Source organism: Dromaius novaehollandiae, chromosome 23, assembly GCF_036370855.1.
Source record: "Dromaius novaehollandiae isolate bDroNov1 chromosome 23, bDroNov1.hap1, whole genome shotgun sequence".
NCBI classification, from domain to species: Eukaryota; Metazoa; Chordata; class Aves; order Casuariiformes; family Dromaiidae; genus Dromaius; species Dromaius novaehollandiae.
The window spans coordinates 7,512,568-7,531,157 of record NC_088120.1 but is presented as its reverse complement, the minus strand read 5'-3'; the positions used below and the strand labels follow the sequence as shown (position 1 = coordinate 7,531,157).

Sequence of the window (18,590 nt, the reverse complement as noted above, 5' to 3'; positions counted from 1 at the left end):
AACAACCCCGGCCCCTCTGTCATCCTGCAGCCGCCATGACACCCCCGCCCCGCCCCAGGCGCCTGCGCACGCGCCCCGCCCCGCCCCCTCTCCCCGTGCACGCGCCCCGCCCCTCCCTCCTCGCCCGGCGCACGCGCCCCGCCGCGCCTGCGCGCAGCCCCCCGCCCCCGGCGCCGGCGGGTGACGTAAGCGGAAGGGCACGTCACCCTGCCGCGGAGGCTGAGGCGGCGCCGCCGGGCGAGGTAACGGCGGCAGCGGCGGCGCGAGCCGGGGCGGGGGGAGCCGCTGCGCGCGGGCAGGGCCGGGTGGGGGCCGCCTCCTCCTCCCCCCCGCGGCGGGCAGGGCCCCGGCGGCAGCGTCCCCCCGCGGTGCCGGCGGGGAGCGGGGTCGCGGCGGTCGCGGAGGGTCCCGGGGCGGCGGCTGCCCGGGCTCGGGCCTGCTGGCTGCGCACCGGCCGGTCACGTCGGTGCTTTTATTTCCCCCCTTTCTCGTGGAAGAAGCGGCTTTTCGCGAAAAGGGCTGGGGGCTCTAGCAGCGGAGCCCCAGGTTCAGCCTTCCCCTGCCGCCGCCTCCCGTGGGCGCCCGTCCCCTCCCGAGGAAGCGGGCAGGGCGGCAGGTTCGCAGCGTCCCTGTGGCCTCAGCCTGCTTCAGCCCTGCGCTGCCTGTTGGAGGGCTGGAGCTGGGCTTTGCCCCCGTAGCTCTCTTCTGGTGGCTGCTTTGCTGGCCTCGAAGTGCTGCTGGCTGGGAGAGTTGAAGGTTAACCTGGAAGTTTAGTGAACTCCTGTGTCCTGTTAGCTTAGACCGGTTATTAGTGTTCGTTGTGCAGGTGATGTGGTGAAAAAACAATGTTTTTACAGCTGCAGAGGCTAAAGTTCTCTACTTGGGAAGAACAAGAAATGTCTGTGGTGACAGTAGTGCAGCTGGTGATGTAGACAATTGCTTTGTTTTAGGGGTTTCCAGCAACTTCAACATACAAAAATATTGAAGGTTAATTTGCTCTTGTCCCACTTTGCGATTAGCCTGGTGGCAGCCCTATGCAGCACAAGTGCTTACGCTCCTGGGTCTGTACCGAGTCACTGGCTAGTTTTGTTGGAAGAAGCAGTAATTTTTTTTCTTACTACCAGCTAGTACAAAACAAGTCTGGTAACATATATCTGGAAAATTCCGTAGCTCATTTCTGAGATGTTCAGCTCCCTCACTGTCTGCTAAACAGTGTATTTGTACAAATGATAAAAAGAGCTCCAAAGCATAATCAAAGCTTATCTTTCCAAGGTGATCACTTGTAGTGTTACTTTGGGCTCAAACAGAATCTCCTGTATCTCTAACTCCTTTATTTTCATCTTCCTAATGAAAAAGAGAAGAAGCCCTTGGGATAAGACATGTCGTGGATCAAAGAAGGTGAGCTGACCGTCATAGAGAGACTTTGTGCCAACATTATTAAGGTAAGCGTGAACCTTACTGTGGTAGGCTCTGTGACAGCTCTGCTTTGGAAAGACAGTGTTGCAAGCAAGGTTGCGTATTAATGCTGGCACTGACTGTACATACCTAAACAGTATTCGGGGCTGGAAAATTACTTAGGCTTGGCCTTGCAAATTAGCAGGGCTGTAGGCAGCACTTGCCAGTAATGAGCTGAGATTACCAGGCTTCCAGTGTTTTATGCCCTTGCTGATCAAGGCAGGGTATTGGAGGAGGGAAAGCAAGATGGTCAGAATATGATTCTAAGAAATGAAGCTGAGCTGCTGCTGAGTGAAATAACAGTCCACCAATTCCAGGAAAATTCTCTGTGCTCAGCAGTCTTGAAACTGGTTCTGCTGTCCTTCTCTCAATAGGATCTGTCAGGTTTAGTGAGGTCAGCGGAAGGAAATGCTGCCCTTAAAGGGGGAAAAATCTGGTGACTTTATTTCTCTTCACTTAAGTTAATTATGTCTGCAGCAATACTCTTGAACTTTGAAAGAGAAAATACTTAGGATGACAGTAGTGTGGAACTCCCCTGTGGCTGCAGAGGTATCTGTGTCAGTGCTGTTCTCTCTCCTGAGTCTCTATCTCAACAGAATAGGGAAGAGCAGAGTTGTTCTTCACCTGAGGCAATCATCAGTACTGAAATGTTTTAGAGACAGCCTAAACTAGGGTTACCAAAAAGGCAATTAACCTCTTATACACTTTCCAGCTTCAGGACTTAAGGTGGGACTTAGCTATTGCACTCCCACAAATAGGTGGTGCTGCCAAGAACAGCAGGGCTAAACCATCTGTGAGGCAAGATGCCCGCTTCATCAGTAGCCTTCTGGTCTGTGTTGTTTTTCCTTATTTTCTAGGCAGGTCCCATGCCCAAGCATGTTGCCTTCATCATGGATGGCAATCGCCGTTATGCCCAGAAGTGTCACGTGCAGAGACAGCAGGGGCATTCACAAGGCTTTGATAAAATGGCACAGGTGGGAAGGATGTTTGCTGCCTCTGAGTTGGATGTTGAGAGTTTGAGCTGTGTTCCCTGGCTGACTCCATTTACCACTTTATGAATACATTTTGTTTTTTCTTCACTGAAATCTGGCCTTGTGCAAAGCTAATTCTGCTTCAGTTCATGAAGCAGGCTAGTCCTGTGGTTATGCTCTATTTAGAGTCTGTGCTGATAGAAATTAATTATGGATTAGACCTGTAAGTAGAGACATTTTTCCCCAGCTCTTTGAGATGCATCTGAAGTTCTCATCATCAAGTGGAATTCATTATCAGCTCTTGATGGTCTTAGTTTCTTTTGGCCCAGACTTACTGTAGTGGGGAATTGCAGAAAAGTTCTAGCAGCTGAGCAGGTGGGTCTTGCTGACCTGTTTGATTATCTGAGTCTGCTTATCTGACTTTAGTTTCTAATTATTTTTGTCTCCTTACAGACACTACGGTGGTGTTTAAATCTGGGTATCCAGGAGGTCACTGTTTATGCATTTAGTATTGAGAACTTTAAACGCTCCAAGGAGGAGGTGGATGGACTAATGGATCTGGCAAGACAGAAATTCAGCCGCCTACTGGAAGAGCAGTAAGAATCCTCTCGTGTCGGTTTCCCACAGGGTGGACAAAGGCAGAACATGCATAAGAGATGTTAAAGGAATGTTGCAACTTGTGAAAATGGCTTAAATGAAGGAAGCATTTCTTCACCTCTACCTAGAGACTTATGTTCAGGATCTGTGTTGACCTGGATGTGAAGTACAGCTCCTGAACATGCTGTGTCTCCAAGCACACAAACCTGTGTCTGTATCATATGGCTTACTATGTAATGATCCTGTCCATTTGCTTGAAACAGTACAGCTTTCAGGTGAACACAGCACAATTAGACATTTCTGCTTAGGACTTGAGTCCTAGGTGCCTTGTTTCCATGAAATATCAAAGCTTTATCTTGAATTCTGTCCCACTATTGTCAGGGGTCAGAGCTTTAACTCTGCAGCTTGCATCTGAGGAAACTTGAGGCTTGTACATACAGGCATGTAGTGTGTGCAGTCACTTCTTGGAGTTGGAGAACTAGTCCATGTGGTCTGTGTAGGTGGAACTAGTACAGCTTTGAGTGACCAAAGAGATTAGTGACCTGTTGCTCAGCAACTTGGTGCATATATTTGTACCCCCATGGCTGATGGGTGAGAAGAGCATGCCTATAGGGAGAGGGTGCTTATCCAGCTGAAGTAAATCAGTAAGGCAGTAAGGGAACCCAGCTGGAATAATGGGAGGGAAAGGACAATTTCTGTTCATTGGCAGAACTTGAGAAGATCAGGAATACCTGAGCACTGCAGTATATTATGAGTCAAGGAGGCCAAGAACTTGCAATCTGTGCTGCTTGCCCTGTTTTCTACCCAATGTGGCCCTTAATCACTAGGGAGCTTGTAGCACTAGTCAGACAGCAGCAGGAACCTGTGAAATGCCATGCGTTGTCCTGTCTGCTTGGAATAACACTATAGCAGGCAGGGATGGTTTGCCATCTCAGCTCGCTTCTATTTCTCAATTCCCTTGTTGATGTGCTAATCTTTCCTGAGACCAGAAAGTATTTCTGCTGTTGCGTGACGACCATTACTGATTGTTTTCTGTGCTCTTAATTTTCGATTAGTTAGATGTCTGTGGTTGTACTTTGTTTTCCAAATATGAATTTCATAACCTCAAGTAGGAACGCCTAATCTGTGATCATTAACTAGTCCTTTGATTAAGTCTGTAAATCAGAAATCCATATGTTGAATGATCAGCTTCCCTTTAGGGAGCGGTTTGGGATGATGAAATCTGAGCCAGCTGTGAGCATCTGAAAAATATTTGGTCATTATGCCTTTTTCTCATTTGTAATTTTGTTATAGTTATACCTACGGCATGCCTGCTGTTTTCATTTGGTGGATGTTATGCAAGGCAAACCTGGCAGTCATACAGTAGGAACTGATCTGTTTTCTGCAGTCCTCACTCTTGTTGTTGGGTGTAGGGAGAACTTGAAGAAACATGGTGTGTGTATCCGTGTCCTTGGGGACCTGCCACTTCTGCCACTGGATATTCAGGAACTGATTGCCCAAGCTGTGCTGGCAACCAGAAACTACAACAAGTAAGTAATGAGAAATGCACTGTTAAAAGTGGCCGGTACCTGATGTCTTCCTCTTGTACCTGAAGGCTGAGACTTGGCGGACATGACACAGACCTTTTTTTTTTTAATTTTTTTTCCTTTCTTTTTTTCTTCTCCTACAAGCACATATAACTCTCCTAGATAGATTCTTCCCTCTGCCATCTGCTGGGTCCTTCTCTAGGTTAGTTCCTTTAACATCTTTCTCTTTTCAGATGCTTTCTAAATGTCTGCTTTGCATATACATCAAGGCATGAAATCAGCAATGCGGTGAGGGAGATGGCCTGGGGGGTGGAACAAGGACTGCTTGAACCCAGGTAAGTCTTGTCTTTCACAGAGTAAGACTGTCTGTCTTACCTCCTACGCTTACTAATAACCTCCCAGAAACCAAATGGCTTTTAAATAGGTCCTATTAAACCAGTCTGACTGGAACAAATGACTTAAGTTACTATGCAATTGTTTGGTTTTTATTATTTCAATTGCCATGGTGATGGGTTCACAACCAAGACAGAAGAGAAACTAGGTCTGTGTCTTAAGTTAGTTTAAATGTGAAGGCAGATTTTATGCCACAATAATTGGCTTCTTGGCTGGCAGTCTTAGCTATGAGGTCAAACAACAGATGAATCATGAATATTGAACTGTTCCTCCGCCCTGGAGGAGATGGAGCAGTTAGCACTCTGCTCTCTCTGCTCCAGATGGAAGTTTTCACAGTCTGGGTCTGCCAGTGCAGTATGTTTCAAAGAGCATCAGGGAGATGCTCTGGGGGCTCAAACAGCATTTGAAATAGCCTGTGGAGCAGGCGGCAGCGTCCATCCAAAGGAAGCTAATGACTGGCTGTGGTACAACTCCAGCCACCTGATTTTAATCTGCAGTTTCATGTTTGTAAAAACTGTCAGTAATTCTGATTATTTAGTACTACCTCCATCAGGTTGTGAGAGTTATCTTAATGGAATGCACCTGTCTTCCTTAGCGATGTGTCAGAATCTTTGCTTGATAAGTGTCTGTACACCAGCAACTCCCCTGACCCAGATCTCCTGATACGAACCTCCGGAGAGGTCCGGTTGAGTGACTTCTTACTCTGGCAGGTAAAGTCTTTGACTTTTTCCTTAAAATTTTCCATCTTTGCATAGGAGAGTTCTGCTGGGTCCAGGCGTGAGCTGATGTGAGGGCTCTTAAACACTGTCTGCCAGGTTGTAGGTAGATTGTTGAATGGACTGAGTGTTGGGACAAACACCTCTGAGGAATCTGTTTCTTGCGGTTTCTGTGATTACCTAAAATACCTTCCAGCACAACAAGCTTGAAATTGTATCGTCCTGAAAGCACTTAATAAGAAATCATAATTTAGTCTAGTTCACAGCAGTCAAAGAAATCTTGAAGCAGTCATCTTTTGCTCCTCTTTTCACATTCTGGTAATTCCTCATTTGTTTGGTAAATTCTTGGCTTCAGATAGCTTAATCTGAAAACAGGTTTCTGGGGATGAGGAAATTCCTCTCCCAGGAATCTAGAAAGCCTTCCTGGAATGTGTCAAATGTTGTTTCTGTCAATAGTAGGTATTGAAGACTTACTCTGATAATGTATGTATAATTTGCATGACTGACTGTCACCATTTCAGAACTTTACTTGACTTTGGTAATGAAACAAGACCCCCCCCCCGCCCCCCCCCCCCCTCAGAACAGGTTCTGAGGATGGGAAAGTTGGATTAAAATGCGTTAGGCCACTAAGCTAAGACATAGTAAGTTCTTAACATGTGAAATTAATGTTCTGCAATTCCACTGCTATTTCTATTTCTCTTTCATGTGCTAGGCAATATTGAATTGCTTGTAACCCAGGCTCTGCAGAGAACATTTGAGTCAAACGGCTTTACTTAACATAATTTCTTTTACAATATGTGTAGTTTGGAGCCAAGAACCGGTTGCCTTTAAGCAACCACATCAAATATTCCTATTCCAAGTTATTTAATTTGCAAGTTCACGGAAGTTGCCTGGCCTGAATTGCAATTGCCCAGCAAGGTGTCCTTCTCTCCTCCCCATATTTTTGGGCACGTGTACACCCTGGACAGGTGACAATGCTGCAAACTAACGTTTCTCTTGTTCCTCTTGTTGGTAGTCCTGGCAGGGATGCCTTGGAGACTGAGCTTGTATGTAACTGATGAAGCATTACTGAGCAACTGAATGCTTTGTGAGTCTGGTTGGCAAGAGGCCCCTCTCCCATGCCACTGATTACAGCTTGTTCAACAGAAGTTGTAGAGGAGAATGTGTGCCTGTGCTCCTGCCCTGCCAGGTCACAGGCCGAAGTATTAGTGCAAGTTTCCCTTCACGGGCAGTGATCTGAGTCCTGACAACCCCCAAGCAGGAAAACTGTGCTATTCAGGGTGATTCTGTGGCATCAAAACATCCTTGCAGTGTTTTCTTGTGTAGAAGTGACGCTGAGATTTTTCTGTAGCACTGCGATTTTTAAAAAGAACATGCAAGGTCCTTTTAAGTGTTAAGTTTTATAGCAATGTTTGCTGAAAGGTTATCCGCTTACCTGAAACTCTGAGGGAATTGATGGCAAAAGTAGGTTTTTAACTTGAAAGCTTCCATCTTGCAGCTCTGGGATATCATCAGTGCAGCACAACTTAGATTCATTATGCAGTTTAAATGCTGTGAGTGGGCAGTGAGGAATATCACAAGATGTCATTTGGTAAATGTCTCAAATGTCGTGTCCTGATCCTCAGTTCATCTGTTGCTCCCCTAACTCAACCTTTGATAGTCCAGGATGGCTATTTTAGTTTTGCTGCATGTCTGTTTTGCTTAAGCTATTAGAAATACTTCTGTGAAGACCAGTATAGCATTTGAAAGAATTCTGCTGGGTACTTGTACACGAATGGATGACTCTTGTCACAGCATTAGAAACAAATTAGGTAGAAAGACTCTACATTGTACAATTTCAAAGTCTCCTGGCTGCTTTTTATTTCATTTCGAGTAGAATCTGATAACACAGCCTAAGTAAAGTCTTTGTGGAGAAACTAGCATAGTTTGACTGACTGAGCTGCATCTTGATGACTTTTCCTTCATCAGATGATTAAATTCTTGGTGATCTTGCTTTCTGCAGACAACCCATTCATGCCTGGTGTTTCAGTCAGTGTTGTGGCCAGAATACTCCTTTTGGAACCTGTGTGAGGCTATCCTTCGGTTCCAGATGAACCACAGTGCTTTACAGGTAAGGGAGCCTTAGGGAGCTGGAGAGCCCAACACAGTACGTTGTCTCTACAACAGCTCCGTAACATGCCGGAGAGCAAGTGAGAGTGCGTGAAGTGTGAACAGAGGAATTGTGCCCTTAGTGCATTTAGTTAAGATCTTGTTTCAGTAGCAGCCTATACCAGATGTGTGGCTTCTCCTGTACCCCTGTGGCTTGTTACAGCATCTTAGGATGTGGATAGACTCCTAGTCTTTCTCAAATGACTGAGTTATCTGAAGTCACCAATATCTCCACTGCTCATTGTCACTCCACCAGCTGGAAGGATTTGTCCCCGCTCCTCAGCTGGCAGAACAGAACAAGTAAGGACTTCTGACTTGCTACACGGCAAAACCAGCCAGTTTAACTCGATCCAATTCATGAGTGGTTTAAGCAAAGACCGCTGAATTTACTGTGGAGTGGGCAGGGAGATTTCACATGCTCTTCTGCTAATTCTGCTCTGTGTGGGGTTGTAAAAAGTGGATTTAGGGTTTCCTTTCTGGGAACTGACGTGAGGCTGCCTGGACTGTGAGACTGTGGACTGGTGTGCTCCTCTGGATGTGAATGTGCTTGTTGAGGAGGTTATTCCCACTGCTGGTTGTCATTGTTCCTTCCCTCCTAGATCTGCTGGTGTGAGGTCCTTCTGACCTGGTTCAGCTAAATCCAGCCAGTTTAGTAATGACTTGCTAATCTGGCTATTTTTAAGCAGGACAAGTTTGGGAGCTGGAGCTCTCTAATGAGCAGGTCAATAGGGAAACCTGGGCAGCAGCGGCCTGTGGCACAGGGACAGCAAGTAGCTGGCAGCAGGAGAAGGAGCTTGGGGTAGTGACTCTTACCTCCACCAGTCTAGCTGCTGAGTGTGTCTGTTCCTCAATTATATGGATCCTCTCTTTTTAGAGAGAGGCATTTTACTGGCCTCTGACCTTCAGGAACCTTGCTCATTTCTGAGATTTATCAAAGAGATTATAAACTGTGGTGAATTGAGTAAGATCCAACTAATCTGGAAGCATCCAAATTCTCCAAGTCCTTAACCTCTCTTTTATTCCTGTTTCTGCCCTGAGTCTGCCCTTCTGCTACCAGCAATTCATTGTTCTAAAATGTCTAATAACAATTCACTTTCTGAGTGAAGAAGAAAGCTAAAAGGCAAAAGGGTTTGGCATTGACATTAGCTTTACCTCCCTCTAGAATAGTAAGGTCACTGTTCTGTTTTTTGCTCCTAGTGCTAAGTTCAGATGGGGTAACAAATGCTCCTTCTGTTCTAGCTAGTTGTGTCTTTCTCAGTTCTTGTCTGTGTCTCTACGTGTCCATGCTATGCTGTTAGCAGGGTTCCTTATTGGCTAGATTTGTTCTTTGGTCGGTTTTCTTGCTGCGAGACCCACTTGTCTGCAGTGTATGGAGGCTGTCCTTCCTTCTGGGGATGCAGGTGTGTTTTGCAGAAGGACGGACTTCTCACTCAAAGCGACTGCTGAGGTTTAGGAAGTGGGGTTTTTTTGCATTTGAAATAGATGCTATTGAAAGCCAAAGATAGATACTTGGAGCTCAGAAACAAATTGCTGTGGTAGAAGTGATTCTTGTCAGTGAGAGTGGTAGGGTTAAGAGGCTGACTTGCTGAGAGCCAGAATGTATTACAGCAGCTGTGTCTATTTTGGAGGGTGCTGCTGTGTTTAGGACACCAGAGGCAGTTAAGACACAGAGGGGCAGCTGGATGGAAGGTTTGACAAGGCACAGAAGGAACGTGGAGGTTCTTGGAAGCATTGGACAAAGATAACCTCTTCCCTCCCTCCCCTTTGTTCTGATGGCACTACTGTGCCATCTCCTATCTACCAGACAGGTCATGCACTGTAGTCTTTGGGCTAATCTATTTTGAACTCATACAGCATCTGACTTAATTGCCATCTTCATTTTCCACAGTGAGCTTGTCTCCCAAGAGAGGCTGCTAGCTGGTTGTTCCTCCCCACTCCATCCCAGGGTCGGCTGTACCCGCTTTTGCTGCGTGGTAGTCCTAGGGGAGAAAATGTGAATGTTGGCTGGCAAGCCGCCTCCTTGGAAGTGGTCACACTGGGTCTTTTCTGGTTGCATGGGCAGAATCTCGCTTAATCCAAGGTAGAAGTGTTATGCTGAACAGGCTGATTAGCTGTGTATTTCAAATTTTTGTATTTTATTTGTATTTCAGAGCTACAGCAATGGATCGCTGTCGATTCAGTGGGCTTTCTGTAGCTAAGGATGTTTCTACCCTCATTCCCAGCACAAGAAAAGTTAATTTACAGTGCCAGAGCATAGACTACTGGGTTGAGCAGGGAGGAAGTGTAGTGAAGAGTGGGAGAATCCCTCATTAGAAAAAGTATTTCTGACATCTTGCTTGTTTGAAAAGCCAATATTTGCTTAGTGTGTGCATGTCAGGTTGTATCACAGTGACCACAGTCTTATTTCTTTGTAATGAAGGCTTAATCTACCCGCATGCAGATGCAATTCTTCTATTAGAGGCTCTGTGACTGCAGAGTAGGATATGTGCAATGAAAAGAAACCCAAAAGTGTTGCTCTGCAATATATTTCAAATACTTGAGGGTAGACAGAAAGACAGCTACCACCTTTTCCTTTCTCCTGCCCATCATGCTGTGTCTTGAGCTGGTACATTATTAGATCACAGGTATTTGGCAGTGCTGAGCCTGCTCTTGCTTTATTGCTGCAGCCAATTAGCTCTGTACCCAATCATCAGCTCAAAGAATTGCCCCATAAATCATTGCTGCTGAATCCCCCAAAACCCTTCTACTGCCATGTGAATAGGTTCAAAGATTCAGTGATGACACTGGCAAGGATAGCTCGTGTGCGAGTCTGTGATTTGAAAGTGCTCTTCTGCGCTGTTCCTCTCTGATTCAGATATCTGAGGCTTTTTCCACAGTCTGTCATGACCTTTATCTGTTTTAACTAGGAGTTAATGCTGTGAGCAGACTTGTAGCTCAAGGAGAAGGTCCTGAAGGATATCCCTGTATTTTCTGTAACCAATCAAGCAGCTACCTCAAAGCGGAGGAGGTGCACACAGAGCCTCTCTTTATTTAACCCGCAGATTGATGGCCAAGCAGAGGCTATTTCTGCTGTATTCTTTGCTGCCTTGTATGTGTACCACAGATAAGCTGAAAGGCCTGGTGAAGTGCTAATGCTCTACTGCTTTTCACTCTAGAAGGCCAGAGACTCCTACATGGAGGAAAGGAGGCGACAACAGATGGAAAGGGATCAGGCTTATGTGACACAGAAGCTGCAGCAGGAGGGGTTTGCATCTCATGGAGACTCTCGGCGTCGACGGACACTGTTGCAGAAATGTACCACCATGCGGGAGGAGAGAATCCAGGGCTTTCTACAGGCACTAGAGCACAAGAGAGTGGACTTCTTTGAAAGATTGTGTCCAGTGTCTGCATGACATAGGTGCTGGGTGGTTCTTGGGAAGATGGTTTTTAACTATATGAGAAGCAACAGCTGCCGCCCAGAGGAATTTGCTTGGTGTGGCCCTGCAGTCGGCATGCAGGGCTGCTGCAGGACTTTACATCCCCAGCGGCACTATCCACATGCTGCTGGGGATGTGCCAGCCTTCCTAGTTCTGTGAATGCCACTGAGGAAAGTAATGTCATCTTTCTGTCTTGCCTCTGTGCCCCTGATGATAGAGAATGCATGCTCCCTGCTTGTTCTCCACTCTCTGGTACTTTACAGGCCTGGATGTTTTGGGGGGCAAGTCGCTTACTAGAATGAGCTTCCAATTCTGTTAGGCTCCTCGTGACTTGGCTGAGGCAAAGCAATTCAGTGCTGTTAAATCGGGCTGGACTCGAATATTTCTGTGGCTTTGCAGTGGGGAATCTTTTGGTAAGATTTCCTTTGCTGGTTCCATGAGGTGTCCAACTTCCATTCCATATGGAAAGGATTATTCCTGGTGTATAAGGGGCCTGTACCAAGCAGTGGCAGAGATACTCCCCACTCCCTAATAGCATCTTGTCTTTTTTTCCCCTCCTGACTGCTGGGTTTGAGGTATCTGCTCTTGGTTTCCAAAGAACTAAATCAAGGTGGTGATAGCCTTACTAGGAAGAAGGTACAAAGCTTCACCTTGCTGTCAGGTCCTGTGAAATCTTAGCAGTGGGGGCAGGAGGGACCCAAATGCACCAAAAGCATAGTTGCTGTTGTTGGAACAGATTAATCCTTTTGTGGGAAGGAGGGGGAAGGCTCCCAGGAGGCAAGGAAAAAGGATTGATAGGGACCTAAATTAATAGCTTAAAGAGGAAAAGAAGTTAGCTAAAACCAGGTGATGGTTTCAGTATGCCAGATACATGTGAGACCTGTCTAAAGCTATGACATCCTGCTTCCAGGGTATTGGGATAGGCTTAGTTCAGCAATACAGTAGCCAAAACTAACCTATTCTCAATCAAAATGGTTTAAAAGTGCTATACGGCAGATTTGAATGGGAGTGGTTGGAGTAGCCGGGGCGTGGTATTTGTTCTCAATTCTCTATCAGCAGGAGATGGACTAGCTAATCTCCAAGATTATTTCCGTCTCTAACTTCTCCTGTTTCCGTCCCCACAGAAAAAATCAACAGAAGATGTTGTCTTGCTTTTGTTTCTGCTGCACGTACAGGTGCAGCAGTCGCAGCCATTGCTGTTTTTTTTAAAGAGTTCCTTTTTACCTCCAGATGAGAACTACAAAATGCAGATTTAAAAGATTAAGTGCTGCAAACTCAGCACACTGAATGTGATTGTGAAGAGGATAATTAAGTTGTCAAACCACAAATAAAGCATTTTCGTACCAAACATTTTTAAAATAAGCTGAGCATTTAAAACTCTACAGAACTTCTTTTCTAAGTTCTAATGAAGTTGGCATCCAGGTCTAATATGCTGTTGTTTAACCTGTGACAGATTCCTTATCTGATTCCTGTTAAAACAGAAAGGATTTCAAAGCTGTATTCTTTTACAGCACTATCTGAGCAATTTGCTGATGTCCCAAGACTTGACTGAATGAAGCACTGTGCAAATACATCCTCTTGCGTAAGTAGCCAACAGTAGCTTGGATGACAGTATGCTGAGTTGATGGGAGGTGACAATTTAAACTTATTTTGTGGTATTTTGTCTATCTTTACATTTTTATTTTCCTTTATGTTTTTATTTTGTCTGTCTTTATTTCAGGAAGTTGTCTGTGGAAATAGTTCTTATTCTCTGTGAGATTGAGCACTCTCCAGTGGGTTTTGCCAGGCAGATAGGGAGATTGTCTTCTCTCCAAGAACGTATATTTGCCTTGAAAAGAGGGGGGGAAAAAAGATCAGTAAGTCAGTTGTGTTTATGATAGTACAGACAAGCAGAACTACAGTGGTGACTTTCTGCAGAGGAGTAATACTGTTGCAGCTGTGGTAATTGAAGGATAAAAGTTGCACAAGGTTTCGAGAGAGTTTTGATACCTTTTATAAGAGTGATTGCTGTAGCTGAGAAACATCAAAACCTTCAGGCCCACGAGTCCTTTAGAAGAAGGTGGGGGGAGCTTGTGGTAGTACCTGACAGTTTGTCTTATTCCAGTTGCATTAGTTACTGTAATAAAATAGTAACTTTCCTTGTAAGCTTTGCCTCCTAAAGGGTGGACGTAAGTTACAAAGGCAAACCACTCCTTCTCAGGGGTCTGTCTGTCCAGGGAGTGTTTAAGTCACTGTTATGGACTTCTTTGAGTGCGAATCTAGCTTCCCTAATTCAGAAAGGTTGTTTACACTGTGAAGATGTGAATATTCAGCAGGTGACTGGGAAAATGTGCTGCTCTTGTATTTTGGGAGCCGAAAAAGCCTGAGAGAGCCCCTGGTGAGGGGGAAGGTGTGCTCCGTGTGCTGCTTTTCCAGGTAAGGCTCAACTAAAGGCAAAAAGTTTGGTGCGGGAACGAGGTGTATATCTAACTGGATGCTCTTTTAGTAGCAAAGGCACCTCAGAAAGAGGCTGTGCTTGTATTTAAGTGCGAGCAATGTCTCCTGTTGGCACGAGCCTAACTTTGTGAGCCACTTCAGCGTAAGTACCGTACGCAGCCAGATTTCACCTGGGGCAACTGCTTTAGCGTAAACTTTATTGCATTTGGACACGGCTTGGGTTTGGCCCTTTAGCCCTGCCTGCTCACCTCCCGCCCCCCCCCCCCCGGTGCGATTCCCCCCTCGAGGCGGGGGACGAAGCCTTTAGGACGGGGTGCGGGCCCCGGGGGGGGGGGGTGCGCGGCGGCCCGAGGTGCGCCTGGTGCTGAAAGAACAGCTCCGCTCACCTGCGCGCCGCGCCGGCATTTTGTGGCGCCCCGGCGGCGGGGGGGCGGCCCGGGGCCCAGCGCGCAGGCAGCAGCGTGGCCGCGCTCCCCCCCCGTCCCCGCCGCCGCCATGGCCTTTCGCGTCCCCCCCCCTTCCCCTCCCGGCTCTTTCCCGCCCCCGCGCAGCCGGCCCGCGCGCGCAGCTCCTCTGCGGGGCGGCGCGCGCGGGAAAAAAAAGGTGGGGGGGGAGAAGGGAGGGGGCGCGAGGCCCAGTTGCGCGCGCGCCGCCTCCTCGGCTCGCTCCCCCCTCGCCACCCCGCGCTGCCTGGCTTGGCCCCACCCCACGTGACCCGCGCGGGCCAATGGGCGGGCGGGGCGGTGGGGATCCGGCTGGAACCGGTTGGGCCGCGTCCGGCTCTATATAAAACTTTATAAACACCCGATTCAAATTAGTGGGGTCGGGAGCCAGCGTAGCGAGCCGGGAGGCAGCCCCGCCGCGCCGCCCCGCGCCGCCCCGCCAGCCAGCGCCGCCGCGGCACCTATTTTTCCGCCTTTCTTCCCCCCCCTCGCCCCCTCCCCCTCTTCTCGCCGCCGCCCCGGACCTAGCGAGCTCGGCTCCCCCACCCCCCTTTCCTCCGCCTTCTCCCTCCGCCCCCTCTCACGCCGCCCAGCCGAGCTCTCCCCTCACGCACGCACAACACCCGCACGCGCCGCCCGGAGACATGCCGAAGAGAAAGGTACGTGGCAGCGCCGGGTGGGGGAGCGGGGCACCCCGCCCCGCCGCGGCGCCCCTCGCCGCCCTGAGGGCCTACATTTCCCCCCCCCCCCCCCCGGCCGCCCGCGCCTGTGGAAGGGGGGGCGGGACTAGGCGCCTCATCCCCCTCCTTCCCCCCCCTTCGGGGCGGTAACGGTTGCGAGGTGGCGCGCGAGCGGAGGCCGCAACGGGCGCGGGGTGGGGGCGGGGCGGCGCGGGCCGCCGCGGGGACCGTTACCGGCGGCGCGCGCTGGGGCTAACGGCCGCGGGGCCGAGGGGGTTAAGGCGGAGGGGAGGGGCGCGCCGAGCGGAGCGGAGCCGGTCCGATCCGGCTGGTTTTGGCGGGAGGTCGGCGCGCGGGGGGAGGGGAGCGCCGGTGGGGCTCGCCCCTTTCCTCCAGCGCGCGGGAAAGGGCGGGAAGCGGCCGCGCTCCTGCAGCCCGGGCTGCTTTGCCGCCAAAACCGCCGCCCCATGGGGGCAGCCGTGGGCGGGAGCGGGGCCTCCCTGAAGGGGCCGCTTCGCCCCCCCTTCCTCCTCCCCTCGGGGGAGGGGGGGCCGCTCGTCTCCGCTCCCGCTTCGCGGTGGGGCGGGTCGGTGCGGGCCGAGGATTCGCCTCGGGATCCCGCCGCGGCGGGGCCGTGACCCGTGCCAAAAGCCCTGGCGCCGCCGATGCCTGCGGCCCCTCCCCGCATCTCTGGCCGCGCCGGGGCGCCCGGCCTCGCGGCCCAAACAGGCAGGTGGGGGTGGAGCCCCGGCGACCTGAGGCGCCGTTAGGGCCTAGCGCCCTCCGGGAGCCCGCCGAAAGCGTTTGCTTTACAGGTATTGGGGTTAAAAATAAATGTGCTGCTGCGGGTATGGGGGCTGAGCGTTCCTCCCCTTAACTTGTTGGTGCAACTTACGTTTCATGTTTCTAGGCTGAAGGAGATACCAAGGGCGATAAGGCCAAAGTTAAGGATGAGGTAAGAAGTTAAATATTTTGAGAAAGTTAAAGCATAAGGTGTTTGCATTGGAAGACTAGGTTTAACTTCATCGAAATAGAGAGCTAGAGCCGGGGAAACTGTTCTTAATTGATGCTGTCCTTTTAAAGTATTAACTGTGTGTCTCTTAACCGTGACAAACCTACTTAAGTACTGTTCCATATTATTCGTAGTGGCTTAAGCAGGATATCTTCTTCTTTCTTGATAATAGGAAAAAGAGAAGTGAAAACTTAAGCTCCTGTTCTGGGGTTGTGCTCCCTTGAAATAGACTTACTTCAGAGTTTTTGATAGTTTGCGTTCTGTCACATTAATTGTAATCATTTTTCTTTTTAAATAGCCGCAACGGAGATCGGCGAGGTTATCTGCTGTGAGTATCCCGTCGTTGAGGAGAGATGTCGCAACGTTTAATAGTATTAGTCTTGAGTATTAAATAATGTATCTGTGAGAACTGTAGGTATTCTGGAGGGATGCATTGTTCAGCTGAAAGAATGTTGTTAGCTTAACAAATTGCCCCATTGTGTAGTGTTATGGGAGTGGTAGAATAATTGTCAAATCAAGTAAGTGCTTCGATTTCAAATATTGCTTTGATTTGCTTTCCTAAAACTAAACTATTCGGTTTGAATTAAAAAAAAAAAAAAAAAGACTCAGTGTGTTTGTTTTAACTGCTTATATAATGAGAGGATTTTTTTTTCTTACAGAAACCTGCTCCTCCGAAGCCAGAGCCTAAACCTAAAAAGGCAGCTCCAAAGGTAAGTTGCTGTGTTAATCCTATTACTGAAAGGATTATAGGTTATGAAATGTAGGTTTGTCTAGTCATAATCAATAAAACTTCAAACATCGGTGTATTTATCAGTAACGGCAATCATTTGAGAATTTAGTTGCATTGTTGCTTCCATGAAGTTGGACTGAAAACTTAGATAGTTTTATGCAAGTTTTGTAAAAATATAAAAGACTAACCAGATATATGAAGAAACTTTTGTAAAGTTGTGAATCTGTCTCTCTCTTAAACACAGAAGTATTTGCGTGTCACTGCATTCTTTTTAGACCACCGTCCAGTGTTGGTTTTACTGTCCTAGTTTTTGGATTCTTGGGGCTTAACGAGCGGGTATCGGTAATTCTAATGGCATATGTCATTTTACATTTGGCAGAAGAGTGAGAAGTTGCCTAAGGGAAAAAAGGGGAAAACTGATGCTGGCAAGGAGGGAAACAACCCTGCAGAAAATGGAGATGCCAAAACAGACCAGGTATAATAGCATTTCTAGCAGCTTGCGTTACATCAGTGAACTATTTTTTTTTTCCATATCAAGTATTGGCAGGTCTATAGCTGTACTAATGAAGTGAAATTATTGCTCAATTATTTAGACCTGTTGCTTATGACATTAACAGTATGTCTGCAGATGCCTTTTAGAAAATACTGTTTGTATTGTTTGGTTGGTAAAGAGTTAAAATGAAAATTGTCTGTTTGCCAGTTGAAATGAAGTTACTATATGAAAGTTACTGTTACGCTTTGTTCTAAAAATGAGTAAAGTTAACACATAATAAAGCGACTTCAGGTTTGCTTTTAAGGTACTTCTAATCCTAGATTTTGTTTTGTTAAAAGTTACGGTGATGCAGCTCAGATAAGGCTTTTTTCTGTTGGGAAGATTGTTAATCAGGAAAAGGAATTTTCAATTGTTTGACGCAAGTATGTAGCGTATATTGACTGGTTCCCCTTTTTCTTCTAGGCACAGAAAGCTGAAGGTGCTGGTGATGCCAAGTAAAATGTGTGAATTTTTGATAACTGTGTACTTCTGGTGACTGTACAGTTTGAAATACTATTTTTTATCAAGTTTTATAACAATGCAGAATTTTGTTTTACTTTTTTTTAAGCTATGTTGTTAGCACACAGACCGCTTCGTTGTTGTGTTGGGGGGGAGGGGCAGTGGGGACAAATGTCACTTAGTCTATTTCTTGGAACCTGAATTTTAAAAAAAACAAAAGTTTTCCCCCTCCCCCGATTCTTTGGAAGAAGGGCTCTTCCTGAATAGAGGAGGAAGGATTCCTTCGTGCTGCACGTCTGTCAAGTTCTGTGAAGTGCATCAGAGTGAACGTTGAAGCTCCCAAGATGCCTGTTGCCGACTTCAAATCTGCCGTTTGTAATGCCCTCTGTGTTTCCTTTCGTGTCCTCATTATTTGCCTAGAGCTTATCACTCCAAAATACGGCAAAAATGGCATTTTGGGACTTGACCACTCTAAATGCATTGTCAGGTGATCCGGACTTCTCGTGTTCAATTTGGGATATAATGGCTCTAAAAGGAGCTGCATTTTCTCTTTTATATTGTGGATCTTCAGATTAAGAAACCTGCAGTTTTAATTTTTCCTCTAAAAGTCAGGGTAGGTTTGTGAAAAGTTGTTAAACAACATACTAAATGTGAAAGTGTCCACCCTCACTCTAAACTTTTCCCTCTTCAAGTATGAAATGAAGATTCTTCAGTTTTATAGCAACTTTTACGTTTTGGTAGTCCATGAAGGGAGGGGAGTTTGACAGTTGTTGTAAAATGTTGCAGATTGTAGCCCATGTCCTGCCTAAATTACCATGATTGTTTATGAAAAGTACCTTTAATAAAGCTGGATACGGTTTGGCTTGGACTGTTCTTAATGCCTTTCTAATTTCTCTTGCCTTTGTTTCATCTCTAACGTGGTACATGCTAGAAGAATATAGTTGCTGTGTACGTGCATGCATTTATATTTGCGCAATGTTTCACTAATGGTCAAGAACTTGTTTTAAGCACCTTAATTCAGATGCATAGGATAATCTTCATTCATAAGTGGAAATCAAGTTCTCCTTACTTCAAAG

The 18,590-nt window shown here is 47.2% G+C and overlaps 2 protein-coding genes across 14 annotated transcripts; both read left to right on the top strand.

Annotated features, from left to right (window-relative positions):
- Positions 1-167: 167 nt before the first annotated feature.
- Positions 168-14,274, top strand: DHDDS (dehydrodolichyl diphosphate synthase subunit). Of its 13 annotated transcripts, XR_010392672.1 has the most exons (11): positions 170-242; positions 1,357-1,442; positions 2,313-2,429; positions 2,880-3,022; positions 4,436-4,552; positions 4,783-4,884; positions 5,538-5,652; positions 7,661-7,768; positions 10,962-11,203; positions 12,734-12,804; positions 12,943-13,411. XR_010392672.1 is itself a non-coding variant. In XM_064525043.1 (10 exons), exons 2-9 carry the CDS (start codon positions 1,380-1,382, stop codon positions 12,776-12,778), a joined length of 810 nt encoding a protein of 269 aa, XP_064381113.1. In that variant the 5' UTR covers positions 170-242; positions 1,357-1,379; the 3' UTR covers positions 12,779-12,804; positions 13,535-14,274. The 13 variants fall into 13 exon arrangements, 11 of the variants coding, with proteins under 11 accessions (XP_064381106.1, XP_064381110.1, XP_064381113.1 ...); XR_010392671.1 differs by having other exon boundaries at positions 10,962-12,804; positions 12,943-13,367; XM_064525043.1 differs by lacking the exons at positions 10,962-11,203; positions 12,943-13,411 and adding an exon at positions 13,535-14,274.
- Positions 14,275-14,551: 277 nt separating this feature from the next.
- HMGN2 (high mobility group nucleosomal binding domain 2) lies at positions 14,552-18,387 on the top strand. Its single transcript, XM_064525047.1, has 6 exons — positions 14,552-14,760; positions 15,692-15,736; positions 16,092-16,121; positions 16,453-16,503; positions 16,903-16,998; positions 17,479-18,387. The coding sequence occupies exons 1-6, from the start codon at positions 14,746-14,748 to the stop codon at positions 17,512-17,514; spliced, it is 273 nt and encodes a 90-aa protein (XP_064381117.1). The 5' UTR covers positions 14,552-14,745; the 3' UTR covers positions 17,515-18,387.
- The last annotated feature ends 203 nt before the right edge of the window (positions 18,388-18,590 follow it).

Bases quoted from the DNA above. Each gene is read 5' to 3' on its own strand.
- HMGN2 (XM_064525047.1), top strand. The intron at 16,122-16,452 runs GTGAGTATCCCG...TTTTTCTTACAG, and splicing joins GATCGGCGAGGTTATCTGCT to AAACCTGCTCCTCCGAAGCC. The intron at 16,504-16,902 runs GTAAGTTGCTGT...TACATTTGGCAG, and splicing joins CTAAAAAGGCAGCTCCAAAG to AAGAGTGAGAAGTTGCCTAA.
- DHDDS (XM_064525036.1), top strand. From the start codon at position 1,380: ATGTCGTGGATCAAAGAAGGTGAGCTGACCGTCATAGAGAGACTTTGT. The intron at 2,430-2,879 runs GTGGGAAGGATG...GTCTCCTTACAG, and splicing joins GCTTTGATAAAATGGCACAG to ACACTACGGTGGTGTTTAAA. The intron at 5,653-7,660 runs GTAAAGTCTTTG...TGCTTTCTGCAG, and splicing joins GTGACTTCTTACTCTGGCAG to ACAACCCATTCATGCCTGGT.